The sequence below is a fragment of the Elephas maximus genome, chromosome 3 (genome assembly GCF_024166365.1).
Source record: "Elephas maximus indicus isolate mEleMax1 chromosome 3, mEleMax1 primary haplotype, whole genome shotgun sequence".
In the NCBI taxonomy this organism is placed as follows: domain Eukaryota; kingdom Metazoa; phylum Chordata; class Mammalia; order Proboscidea; family Elephantidae; genus Elephas; species Elephas maximus.
The window spans coordinates 47,899,324-47,913,438 of record NC_064821.1 but is presented as its reverse complement, the minus strand read 5'-3'; the positions used below and the strand labels follow the sequence as shown (position 1 = coordinate 47,913,438).

General features: G+C 38.3%; 1 protein-coding gene across 7 annotated transcripts in view; it reads left to right on the top strand.

Annotated features, from left to right (window-relative positions):
• The window catches only part of RERE (arginine-glutamic acid dipeptide repeats), a 483,116-nt gene that overhangs the window by 316,497 nt on the left and 152,504 nt on the right, over positions 1-14,115 (top strand). For all 7 annotated transcript variants that reach the window (XM_049877802.1, XM_049877803.1, XM_049877801.1 and 4 more), the window contains 3 exons: positions 1,514-1,562; positions 8,069-8,193; positions 9,375-9,474. In XM_049877802.1, the coding sequence (XP_049733759.1) occupies positions 1,514-1,562; positions 8,069-8,193; positions 9,375-9,474 (274 nt within the window). The remainder of the gene's footprint in view (positions 1-1,513; positions 1,563-8,068; positions 8,194-9,374; positions 9,475-14,115) is intronic.

Sequence of the window (14,115 nt, the reverse complement as noted above, 5' to 3'; positions counted from 1 at the left end):
AAAAAAAAAATTCTTCATTTACCATCTGCTTAATTCCTTGGCACTTACCATCATCTGACCTATTGTTTGTTTCTTTGGGTTTTTTTCCCCCCAATTAGAATGTAAGTTCCAAGGAGACAGGGACATTGTTCATTGCTCTTTCCCCAGTGACTAGGACAACTTCCGGCTTATGTTGTTATTGTTGTTACGTTCTGACTCATAGTGACCCTGTAGGGTTTCCTAGGCTATAATATTTATGGCTTCCACGGAGTTGCTGGTTGATTCTAACCGCCGACCTTTTAGTTAACAGCCAAGTGCTTAACTGGTGTGCCACCAGGGCTCCTCCCTGCCTTATGTTGTTTTTAGGTGCTGTTGAGTTGTTTCCGACTCATAGTGACCCTGTTCACAACAGAACAAAACAGTGCCTGGTCCTGCGCCATCCTCACAGTTGTTGCTGTGCTTGAGCCCATTGTTGTAGCCAATGTGTCAGTCCATCTCATTGAAGGTCTTCCTCTTTTTTGCTGACCCTCTGTTTTACTAAGCATATGTCCTTTTCCAGGGACTGATCCCTCCTGATAATATATCCAAAGTATGTGAGATGTAGTCTCACTGTCCTTACTTCTAAGGAGCATTTTGGCTGTACTTCTTCCAAGACAGACTTGTGGAGCTTGCAGTGGTACTCCTTCAGCCGCTGCACATTGGCCTGCAGGGACTCCGTGGACTTGCTCACCTGCGTGAATCCACAGAGATCCCGATTGTCCAGGCCACCTTCTGTGAATGCTGGCTGCCCTCAGCTCTTCCAAGCTGAAGCCCCAGGCAGTTCAGACTTTGGTGTGATACTGCCCTGTGTGGCACCTGCACTTACGGCTGATAGGTCAGGATGCAGGGCACTGTGGGCTTTTGCTTGTCGGGCCTTGTGTCAGCAGATCTTCTGCACTGGCTGGTTGAACCATGTGGTCACACACCCCTGCTTGTCCTTCTGGAAGTGGTGCTTCAGGATCATGCCACTCTGACTGGGTACCATGGCTGTCTGAGGGCCTCCTCCAAGCAAAATGGCCTACCGGAAAAGCTGTTTTTTTATTTTTATAGAAGCATATGATTGCAGAGAATTCATGGCTTACAGTAGTAGGTACTTAATAACTGTTTCTTGAATGAATGAATGAGAGTGTGTGTCTTAGGAAATGTAAGTTAGCCTACTTGTATTTAATATAGCACCCTGAAATGCTTTAGAAAGAAAAAACATCTGATTGGGATTTTACTGGAGAAATATATGTCTCTCTGAGGCGTGAAAAAATGATGGTATAGGAAGGTACTCAAGATGGGAAGCTGCATAGTTAGGTTTCTAGAGGAAAAAGGTTTTAGAGATGTGTGTGTAGGGGGTATACATGGATGGGGCAATATTAGAAATAGCAGGGAAGCTAATTAATCCTGAGTTTTTGCCATTTAGTCTAAGTGAATGCCTTTTCTTGAATAACATGTGAATGTTTATGTCAGAACTGTGTTGTGCTAACTTCATCTGCTCTTTTCATGACAGGAGGCTGAACAGCACCCAGGGAGAGATTCGAGTTGGCCCTAGCCATCAGGTAAATCAAATTTTAGTAGCTTCTTTAATAGGTTTCCGTTTCTTATTATTCTGCTTGACCTCTGTTATGTTGAGCAGCACCCTAGAGCTGTTGTTATTGCTATAGGGAATTTTATATAAATGCTGAGAGTTTTTTTTAGCTTTCCACATACTTTTATTTTAAAACGGAAAAAATAAAACAAAACAAAAAAAACAAACCCTTTCCTTCAGAAAGAGTCCAGATGGTTAGGGTGTGTTTTGGTTGGAAGCTTGTTGTCTTACGACCTGTGCCCTCGTGTGTTTTATTCAGTTTCTTCAGACTAGGGCCTCATGCCAGTCATCACTGTTTTTGATTTTGTAATGTTAGGCTGCTTTGGATCATTCTTTTCTTCCCGTTAGGAACAAAGAGAATTTTCCCAGAAGGTCCCCAGAGACCCTGCAGATCTTGCTGCCTTGAATGGGTCATGTGTCCATTTCTAAATCATGAGGAAAATGGGTTTAGCATGATTGGCGTAGGCTGTGATTTGAATTGGAATGGATATTGGGGAGTCAGCCACTTTGCCCATCGTATACCCAAGATATGTGATACAGGCAGCCCGTAGAATGACGTCAGCGTTTTAGTAGTCTGTCTAGCTGTTCATTTCTGTGTCTGGATGTTGGGGAGTCAGCCACTGTGGCCATCATATACCCATGACATGTGATACAGGTAGTTCATAGAATGATGTGAGCGTTTTAGTAGTCTGTCTAGTTGCTCGTTTCTCTCTCTGGATTTTGAGCATATATGTATGTATGTCAGTTTATCTATTTTCATTCACTTCCAAAATTTTTTTAGTGTGGTAAAATATATGTAACAAACAACTGCCATTTAACCATATTTAAGTGTACAATCAATGACATTAATTACGTTCACAGTCTTGTGCAGCCATCACCATCATCCATTTCCAAATGTGTTTCATCATCCTGAATAGAAACTCATTACCCCTTAAGCAATAACTCTCCTATTTCCCCTCCTCACAGCCCCTGGTAACCACTAATAATCTTTTGTCTGTATGCATTTGTCTGTTCTAGACATTTCATGTAAGTGGGGTCGGGTAATATTTGTCTTTTTGTGTCTGACTTATTTCACTTAGCATATATCTTCAAGGTTCACCCATGTTGCAGCATGCGTCAGAACTTCATTTCTCTTTATGGCTAAATAATATTTCCATGTATGGATAATACCACGTTTTGTTTATCCATTCATTGTTGATGGACACTTGGGCTTTTCAGCTTTTTGCCTATTGTGAATAGTGCTGCACTGAACATTCATGTAGAAGTATCTGCTTAACTTCCTGCTTTCGGTTCCTTTGGGTGTATACCTAGGAGTGGAATTGCTGCATATTCCTTTTTTTTTTTTTTAAGAATATTAACTCTGTAGTGAGAAAGAATTAAGAAGTGAGTGGATATTTAAGCCTAAACATTGAAACCATCAGAATCATAGAATTTCTAGAAGACAACTTCTTTTCTAATAAGTAGGATTATAACTCATACAGGAAGAATAAAGCTATGAGAGGACACGCCCCTCGATGTTCCCCTTTGTTCAGGTACACCCTTCTCTTGTGTGGCCTATTAGAGGGGCCTGACTACCACCTCTGGACTGTATTTCCTGTGCCCTCAGGCGTAGGAGTGACGTTTTTAATCAAGCAATCCAGTATGTGCCTGGTAGTACTTAATTACGTCTGTTTGTCTTGTGCTCTCTGGTGCCACTGTATTCTCCTCCCGTTCCTTCTCCCTCCCTGTGTTTCCAGTGTGTTTAGTTCTTTGTACCAGACTCTTAGAGCTGTTTCCCCCTACAATGACAGAAAAAGTAGTTCTTAAGTAAAAAATGCCGAAGGTCATAGAAAAGGAACAGATTTCACTATGCTTGGATTTTTGATACTTTCATTTAAAATCAGATGTTTATTTTATGTGATATTTAAAATGTGTTCTGTATGCATCCCCCCCCGCAAAAAAAGTTCCGAACACTACAAAAATAACAGAGCTTGTTTTTTATAAATTGACAACATTTACGTTCTTTGAAAATGTAACTTTTATTAGGGAAAATGTCAACATGTACAAAAGTAAGGGAAAAAATAGTATGATAAAACCCCCATAGCCTCATTACTCAGCTCTCACAAATATGAATTTGTGGGCAAACTTATTATTATATGCTCCCTCATACCTTCCCCTCTCCCCCTCTGCCATTGTTCTTAAACAAGCATGAACATCTCATTTTACTTGTAAATATTCCAAAGGTAAGAGTTCTTTTAAAAAACACAGCCATAGGATATCACACCTAACAGTAATTAGCAATTTCTTAATAGCCAGGTGTTCACATACATCTACATTTTCTTAATTGTCTCATAATTTGTTATTTTTGCAGTTCAAATTGGAACCTAAATAAGGGCTATATGTTGCAATTGGTTGATCTGTCTCTTAAATCTTTTTTAATTCATAAGTTTCTCTTCAGTCTTTTTTCTTTCCCCCCTCAGTGTATATGTTGAAGGAGCTGGATGGTTTGTCCTATAGGACTTTCCACAGTTCGGATTTTTCTGATTGCATGTGTATGTGTCATTAAACTTGCTTGCTTGTCCTTCTTATTTATTGAAAATTAGTGGTTAAATATACAGGTTTAATCAAATTTTTATTTGGTTTCTCCCCCTCACAAGAATAGTTCATGGACTTAAGTGCTTACACCAGGAGGTACTTACGTCTCTTTTCCTGATGGTTAGCAGCCATTGGGAGTCCCCGGTGGTGCAAATAGGTAAGAAGTCAAATACTAGCCAAAAGGTTGGTGATTTAAAACCACCCAGGGGCACCTCAGAAGACAGGCCTGGCCATGTGCTTCTGAAAGGTCATAATAGCCTTGAAAACCCTGTGGAGCAGTTCTCCTCTGCACGCTTGGGATTGCCGTGGGTTGGAATTGACTTGATGGTAATTGGCAACCCCAGCAGCACCCACTGATTATTGTTATTTACCCTATTTAGATCCATTATTAGGGGTTTCAAAATAGTGATATTCTAATTTTGTCATGCCTTCTTTATTTATTAGCTGAATAAATGAAACTTCTCTTTATAAACAGTTTGGTACCTGGAAGGTACAGATCACATAGGAAAGGCAAGATACATGTTTCATTCTTTCCAGTTATATCAGTTTTCAAAATACTGAGTTGGTTCCCCAGCATCTTCCAGTGGTGACCAATGAGGTTTTTTTCCTTCGTAAGTTTTTTAAGTATTAATAATCCATGGATTTAAAATTCTTTACTTTTTAATCCAGTACAGGTATGCTTATCAATGATTAAATTATCCTGTTTTTTGCTTCTGCTTCCTTTTTGACTCAACCCAAGTAGTCTGATAGGTTCCTTTTATCTGCTGTGGCATGATTTTAATGCCTCATCTTTTGTGTGTTCCCTGCCTAGACTGGGGATTAAACTTTTCTCTTAGGAGCCCTGCTTTGTTTTAGTGGGCATTTAGAGACCACATGCTAGAGTGTCTATTGCTCCTGGGTTGCTGTTTCTATGCCTTTTCTGGGGACGGAGTTAGGAAATATGCTTTACTTTGCTTTATTTAAAGGTAAATTACATGGTGAATTCACACTGGTACTTCTAATTCAAATTTTAATTTATCCCGTGTGTTAATCTCTTTCATCTATATCTGTATCCTTCTCTCATGCCTCAAATCCCATTTTTAATAAAATAAAACACATCCACAATGACTCAGAATAACAGTATTCATACTGCTCCAAACAATATTATTAAAAACAGATTTAATCCAAAATTTTTTTGACCTCAGAATATATCCCACTAGGGTTGTATAATGTGTTTAAAAGTTACTTGAAATACTTCCTAGAAAGGAAGCAACTCAGTACATAAACCAAAAAAAACCAAACCTGTTGATGTGGAGTCGATTCCGACTCATAGCGACACTATAGGACAGAGTGCTTTAACCACTGCACCACCATGGCTCCTTACTCAATGCATAGTTGTTTGTTTCATTTTGTTTTAGAGTTTTTTAAGGGTTTGTTATTCTGTATTTTGTTTTTGTAATTATGTGAAATATACATGACTCCAACGTCAAATCTACAGAGTATGGTGGGAAAAAAAAAAAAAAAAGCTTCTATCCCTGTCCCTTCCACGTGTTCCCTCCGTCCCCTATGAGTAATTTTTTTTTTTTTAAGATTTTAGTTTCTTCTTATTTTTACTCTCCCCTCCCTGCTTAGATAAATGGTAGCGTACATACTTTTTACCGCCTGTTTTTTTTTTTTTTTTTTTGTTAATAATTGTTCTGGCCTTTCCTCCATGGTGGTACGTAGAGCTCTTCCTCATTCCCTTCCACCACTTCACAGACTTCAGTTGTGTGGATACAACTGTTTATTCCTCCGGTCCCTATGGATGGACATTTGCCATTAAAAGTAGTATTGCAATGAATAGCCTGTGTATGTAGATTTTTATTTTTTGATAGTATGTCTTTGGGATCTGTCCCCAGAAGGGGGGATAGTTAGCTTACAGGGCAAGTGCATGTGTAATTTTGAAGATGTTGCCAAAATCGCCTCCATAGAGATTATACCATTTTGCATGCACACCAGCAACTTAGTGCTATTTTTTTCTCCCACCACAGCCTCGTATATTGGCACTTGGTGGTTATCAGTCTGACGGGTGGGAAGTGATATCTCAGTGTCGTTAAAATCTGGATTTCTCTTGTCAGCACGGTTGATCGTGCTTTCCTATGATTAAGAGCCATTTGTATTTCTTTTTCTGTAAACTGTCTAGTTATATCTAGTTTATTTTTCTTTAGAGATTTGCTCCCTACCCCCAAACAATTTTTGGAGAGAGTCCTGGTGGCATAGTGGTTAAGAGCTCAGCTGTTAACCAAAACATAGGTAGTTCAAATTCTCCAGTAGCATCTTGGAAATCCTATCAGGCAGTTCTACTCTGTCCTGTAGGGTCTCTAGGAGTAGGAATCAACTTGATGGTAACAGGTTTTTTTTTTTTGTTGTTGTTTACTGTACCGTTTACTGTACTTGGTGCTGGGGAAACAGAGCTCAGTACTGATGTCAACAGCCACCTGTTGATACTAATATCTCTTGTGTTTTAATTTTGTTCATTATATATGAAGCAGAACTAATTGTGGCATCAATTAAACATTGTAAAAGTCAATTCTAAATCAAAGAAAAATGTCCTCGTATGGAGAAAGTCAGGGCTTGATACACATTTCAGGGTTTGTAAAACAAAGGTTGAAGAATGCAACCCAAAGACCACATACTGCGATGATACTGTATTTTTGCCACACAGCTTTTTTTTTTTTAAACTTGAATAACTACGATTTAAAATCATGAACCTGCAAATAAAATCAAGATTTCTGGATTTTGGAAGAAAAATTGGAGCATATACAAACACTGGGACGCATTCCTGCGTGGCAGCATTCACCTGGCTGGGACGGCTCGCTCTCTATTTCATCATGGTTCCCTTTGCTCTCTAATACCAAATACCTGTGCTGTCCATTACGGTAGCCACTGCCACATGTGGCTGGTGAGCACTTGGAACATGGCTGGTCCAGACTGAGATGTGATCTAAGCAAACACACAGATTCCGAAAGTTAGTATAAAAAATAGAATGCAAAATACTTCATTAATGTTTTGAAGTTTAGTTTACATATTGAAATGATAATATGTTAAATACGTTGTGTTAAAATATACTATTAAAATTAATTTCATCTGCTTTTTACTTTTTTAATGTGGCTGTTAGAATATTTAAAATTAAACATGTAGCTCTCACTTTATTGCACAGTGCTACCTTATACTCTTCCTGCTTCATTTACTGAAATTTTTTGCTTATGTATACTGTTTAATTGGCTGTGATGTATGAATATCAAGATACAGAATATTTCTGTCATCCTAGAATGTTCCTTCTTGCCCCTTCATCAAAGCAACCACTGGTTTGATTTCTGTCACCATAGGTTAATTCAACTATGTTTTTAATTCCATTGCTTAAAGGCTATTACCCCAAAATGTCTTTTTGATGCTGACCATAACTCATATTGTTGTTTCTCTTGAAAGTAACATTCATCCAGTAGGGAAGTTCATTTAATTTTTCAGCAAATATCCTTAGGTGAGGCTTCATTATTTACATGCTTTCTTTGTAAATTTATTATATTGGAGCTGTGTGTTTATTTCCCTTATTTACCAAGGAGCTATTGTCTCCTGAAACTTTTTTTTGGTGTGCTTTTGTTTTTTAAATTGTCTTATTGACACAGTTCCATTTCTGTTTTCACTCTTTTGGATGGTGCTAGCAGTGTTTTACTTTGATACTGTTTGCTGCTTGTTAAGCAGAGATTAAGCAATCCCATTGTGCAGTCTTGTCTGGCGGAATGATTCTGAATGTGGTCCAGCCCAGTGGAAAATGACTCAGGGTTTATTCTCTGCTGCCTACAGAAAGAGGCTTAGGAAGCCATTGTGTTGGAGACAGATCTTTCTGTGTGCCTTGATTGTAACTTCTTCATCCTTGTTTTACAGGCCAAACTTCCAGATTTGCAACCATTTCCTTCTCCAGATGGTGACACTGTGACCCAACATGAAGAATTGGTTTGGATGCCTGGAGTGAATGACTGTGATCTCCTCATGTACTTGAGGGCAGCAAGGTAATGGGAATCTGCCCTATCCCACTTTCTGAATTAGACCTTCAGATTAGTAATCAATTCAGATTGATAGGCAATGAACTTTTTCCTTTCCCCGAAAATTATTTATGTATTAGGTATTCTCTGGGATTAAATTTTGTTATAGTCTTTATAATTAGAGCCCTGGACCTTCTTATCAGAGAAAAATTGTTCTTCGTGGTTAAGTCACCTTTTTCCTGGGTTAATTCTTGTTGGCGTTTACTCCACATCAGATTTTGGAACTGTTCATCAGAAGGAAAACATCTTAAAGCTATGGACGCAGTTATCACCACGTCATCCAGTTGGGTAATTGGGTCAGTCAGCCCACCTTAAAATTCCGCTACAGATTTCATGTTATCTCTACTCAGAGACTATATTCTTTAGTGCCTGACCTGAACTTGACATTGTTGTGGCTTACCTGTCTGAGAGCATTTATCTGTAATTACACTGGTGAACTTACTTGCTCACCTACGAATGCCCAAGCTACAAAAGAGAAGATTAAATCTGTTCCTAACACATCACAGAGCAGCAGAGCAGCAGAGAACCTTTCGTCTGCAGTGATTTCTGGGGCTAACTCACTGTAGCCTCAGCCACGAGCACCAGGAGAAAACACCGCAGCAGAGCTCCAGGCATCTGCATTGTGGCTCTGGCCATTCTGTGGTTGGCATGGCATGCCTGGTGGTGCACAGTAGGGGTGGGAATGTTCAAGTGGAGCAAATGATTCCCAAGAGTGTTCTTAATCTCTTTGTTTTCCCTTTTTATTCACCTGAAGGTGGTTGATGTATAATGTGAGAAGAATTAAGTCAAGTTTCAGAGAATTTTAATTTCATATGTTTATGAAACTTCTCTTTAAGAAGATTATAATCTAGCCTACTATTGTTACAAATAGATGTAGCTTATTTACTTGCTCAAAACTAAAATGCGAGTACTAGTAAAGCATGGAAAGAAAGAACACAAATGTACCTGGCTAAGAGTAATGTTTCTCCTTCTGAGTGAGTGAAAGGTTACCTAGGGAGGAAACTTTCGTTGTTGTTGCAAAAGCAGAGGCAGAACTGAGAATCCTGCTTACCACATATGTGGTAATGAAATTTCGGCAGGGCTGAAAATGTACTCTGAAAGTTGAGGGCTAAAATGTACGTGCTGATGTTTTTTCTTCTTTCCTGAAGGAGCATGGCAGCATTTGCAGGGATGTGTGATGGGGGCTCCACAGAAGATGGCTGTGTTGCAGCGTCTCGGGATGACACCACTCTCAATGCACTGAACACGGTAAGTCTCTTGCCATCACCCTAGGCAGAAGAAAGTTCCTTTTTTCCTGTGCTAGCAGTAGGGAATGTGTAATGAGCAGGGGATGTGCAGTAGCCTGGAATCTCAGGAGTAAGTACCATGATGTGGTACTGGGACTGAAAGACAAGCCATGGTCTTGGTCATAGAGCTCCCTGACCTTAGGCCAGTGATGCGGCACCTCCAGGTTCATATCCTAATCTGTCTGGGATTGCAGGATTGTCTTGAGCCTCAAATGAGGTGCTAATAATAGTGGTGAATATTTATTGAGACCTCACCAGCCCAGTACTATGCACATGATCTTATTTAATCCTCACAACACCCCTCTGAAGGAGGTTCTACTATTATCACCATTTTAGAGATGAGGAAATAAATATAGTGAGATTTAGTCACAATCCAAGGTCTCACACTAAAGATTTAAATTCAGAGGCTACGCTTTTAACCTTCTTCACTATATCTGAGACTGTGTGTTTGAAAGTGCATGGAGGGACAGGGATGTAAGCTAAACTTCTTTGAACAAATTTGTTTTTTGTAGATTTTACTTTGGAACCATGTGGATATTTTATATGATTATAAAACAAAATTAAGTTTAAAAAATAATAATCTTTAGAAAATCGAAAGCAAAATGAAACAAGCTGAAGCTAACTTTATTGAGCTGGTTGCTTAGCACACCACCGTTAATTACTCCTTTACTTGAATTCTGTGATACACAACAGCTCAGTGTAACAACACTTACACTGCTACAACCAATATGATTACTGAAACCGGTTTTTTTTTTTTTTTGGACACTTCTTTTTGGCCTTAGAATTTATACCATAGAGCTGTGTAGGAAAATTAATGTGTTTTAAAGTTATATGAAACAGTTTTTCTCTGTATGGTTATTAATGTGAAGTCATCAAATCTGAAGTAATAATAAAGAATTATTGTGGGATCAATTTCTGATACATTAATGAAGATTCTGCTTGTTATGTATAGTAACAGTCTGTTGAGCCTGAGACTTAAGCAACTCTTCCGATGTTTAACTAAATTAATTAAAATACCCTGTGTTTTTCTTGAGAGGTCAGTATAGCTGGAAGGGACTTTGGAGATCATCTATCCCAATCTCCTTAAGTAGGTAAGAATCCGAGGCTCTGAAAGGCTAGATGACTGTTGAATGCCAACAATCCAAACAGTTCATAACAGAGGGAAGAAAATAACCCTGATTCCCGAATTTTAGGCATCCTTCTCCTACTGAGTTTGCTTTTGAAGAAATATATATAGAGATCTGAATGATATGGCTGAAATTTATTCCTGGTCTAATTATGTTTTGTGGTTATTACATAACATAATAATCTCTTGTATGTGCCATTGTTGGAAGCTGAGTGATCTTTCTGAGAATATGTCATGTTCTAAATAACTGAATGTTCTTTTCCATATTCTCATAAACTATATTTGCCAACTTTCCACCTTTTAGACTCTTAGGTTTTTATACTGTCTAAGAAATCTTTATTCTGAACGTACAGAGTTGGAAAAGGCCTTAGAAATCATTTTATAGATGAGGAAACTGAAACTCAGAGAGTGGTGATACTACGGACAGAGGCTAAGGTGTAGGTATGAATGTCATTTCAGAATATCTTGAAAAGGGTGTGAATATTCAAAGCAAGTCTTTGATATGAGCTTTTCTGTTGAGTTTTTTGTATAAAAGCATTAAGAAAAAAAAATCTGCTTTCATGACTATTTTATCAGTTAAATTTTGAATAAGAAAGATTTTACTGTATTTAATTAAAAGTCTGTTCCTGCCACTTTCCTAAATTTATATGATTAATCCCTTTCTTATCCTAAACTCTAAGGATTCTGTAGAATACGTTTCTGTACAGAAATAATTTGGACTATTTTTGCCCATGGTCCTTTGTGGCAAGTTCCTTGTGAAGTTTTCTTTAGCATTGCCGGAGAGTTTTTAGTTTTTTACGTGTTTTTATTTCTGTGAAGCTACCTTCCCATCGCTTGAAATTCTGCGTGCCTAGGCTGGCCCAGGGTGGCTCTGGGGTTAGGTAATGCAGGTATATCTAGCTACTGAGGGGCTGCATTGCCTGGTCATTTTGGGGTGAATGGAAGAGTTTCATGGCTATTATAATGTTTGTACTTTGTGGTTGTACGACTCGAAGAGGATTTCAGTCAGATACTTCCTTAATGAAAAGTGAAGTGAATGAAAAGGATCTTGTGAAAAGTTAATGTTTATTTTTACCTCCTTGGGGCAATGGAGGATTTGAGCTGTGTTAAGTAATATCATATGAGAGTATTTATTTTTTCTAAGTATACCATAGAGTTAAAACAAAGTTAGGCATTTATCAGTTTAGAATAAATCTGTGAGTGATTAATGTCTATTTCCTATCTCCAAGGGCAAAATAGAAATTTAAAATACATGAAATCTGCTACGTGAACACATCAGAGTAGGTTGAACATCCTGGTAAACAAACAAACAGACAAGAACAACAACAAAAAAAACCAAACCCACTGCTGTTAATTACGACTCATAGCACCCCTATAGGACAGAGTAGAACTGTCCCATAGGGTTTCTTAGGCTGTAATCTTTACAGAAGCAGATTGTCAGGTCTTTTCTCCCATGGTACAGCTGGTTGGTTTGAACCTCTAACCTTTCAGTTAGCAGCTGAGCGCTTTACCACCGTGCCACCAGGGCTCCTGAACATGCTGGTAGGTCTATTTAGATAGAAAACCAAACCAGTTGCCATTGAGTTGATTCAGATTTATGGCAACTCCGTGTGTCGCAGAGTAGAACTGCGCTGTATAGTGTTTTCAGTGGCTGATTTTTTAGAAGTAGATCATCAGGCTTTTCTTCGCAGGTGCCCCTGGGTGGGTTCAAACTGCCAACCTTGCCCGTTAGCAGTCAAGTGCTTAACCGTTTGCGTCACCCAGGAATTCCATACTTCTGTTTAGGGTTTTGATAAACAGTACAGAATAAATAGAAGTGTGTTTTAAATAGTTTAATTTTTTAAAACTGAACAATCTTTAAATTGAGTCTTTGAACTATCAGTTCTTTATGACAGTTGTGTGGACCTATTTTTAAATTTAAGCTTTTCTGAATTACTTATTTTGACTCTCAAAATTTTTTTCTTCACAGTGAACAATGAAATTTTTGGTGTGCAGTTTTTATAAATGACTTGTTGGGGGTATAACTTAAGTACCCTAAACTCCTCTGACTAAAAGTACATAATTTGATGAGTTTTTGTAGATGTGTACACATGTCAAACGAATATGATAACCAAGAGACCAATCATTTCCAACACTCCCAAAAGTTGCCTTATACCCTTTCGTAGTCCTTTTCTGCTTCCACCCACAGGTAACCACGGATACATTTTCTGTCATTACAGATTAGCTTGCATTTTCTAGAATATTATACAAATGGAATCATACAGTATATACTCTTTTGAGTCTGGCTTTCAGCATAATGATTTTGAGATTCATTCATGTTGTTAAACGTCTCAATAGTTAATTTCTTTTTATTGCTGAGCAGTCTTCAATTATATGGATATTCATAGTTTGTTTATCCACTCATCCTGTTGATGGTCATTTGACTTTTTGGCCATTACAGATAAGGGTGCTATGAGCATTGTTGTACAAGATTTTGTGTGAAAATCTGTTTTCAATTCTCTTGGATAAATAAATACCTAGGAATGGAGTGGCTGGATGGTATGGTGAGTGTGTGGGTAGCTTTTTGAGAAACTGCCAGTTTACAAAAGTGGTTGTACCATCTTACATTCTCATCCAAAAACACAAACCTGTTAACATCGAGTTGACACTTGACGACCCCATATGTTACAGAATAGAATTGCTCCATAGGGTTTTTTTGGCTGTACTCTTCAAGGAAGCAGATCGCCAGGCCTTTTCTTCCACAGCACCACTGGATGAGTTTGAACTGCCAACCTTTAGGTCAGTACCCAGAATAGTCAAGTGCAAATCATTCATACTACCCAGGTCAGTTTGTTAACATTCTTCATCAAGATTTGATATTTCAGCCTTTTTAATTTTAGCCATCCTAGTGGCTAAACATCCGTTATTAATCAGAACAGGGAATGTACAAAGTAAGAATCAAGGAAAATTAGAAGTCATCAAAAATGAAACGCAACTCTTGAAGATCAACATCTAGGCATTAGTGAGCTGAAATGGTGGACTGGTACTGGCCATTTTCAATGTGACAGTCATATGGTCTACTGTGCCAGGAACAACAGATTGAAGAGAAAGTTGCATTAATTGTCAAAAAGAACATTTCAAAATCTAACCTGAAGGACAGTGCTGTCGGTGATAGGCTAATAGCCTTATGCCTACAAGGAAGATCAGTTAATATGACTATTCAAATTTATGCACCAACCACTAATGCCAAAGATGAAGAAATTGAAGAGTTTTACAAACTGCTGCAGTCTAACTTGATCAGATGTATAATCAAGATGCACTGGTAATTACTGGGTGTTCCTTGGAAACTCTATGGGGCAGTTCTACTCTGTCCTATAGGGTCGCTATGAGTCGGAATTGACTCGACGGCACTGGTTTTTTTTTTTTAGAATGTCAAAGCTGGAAACAATGAAGAAGGATCAGTAGTTGGAAAATGATGCCAGAGATCACATGATATAA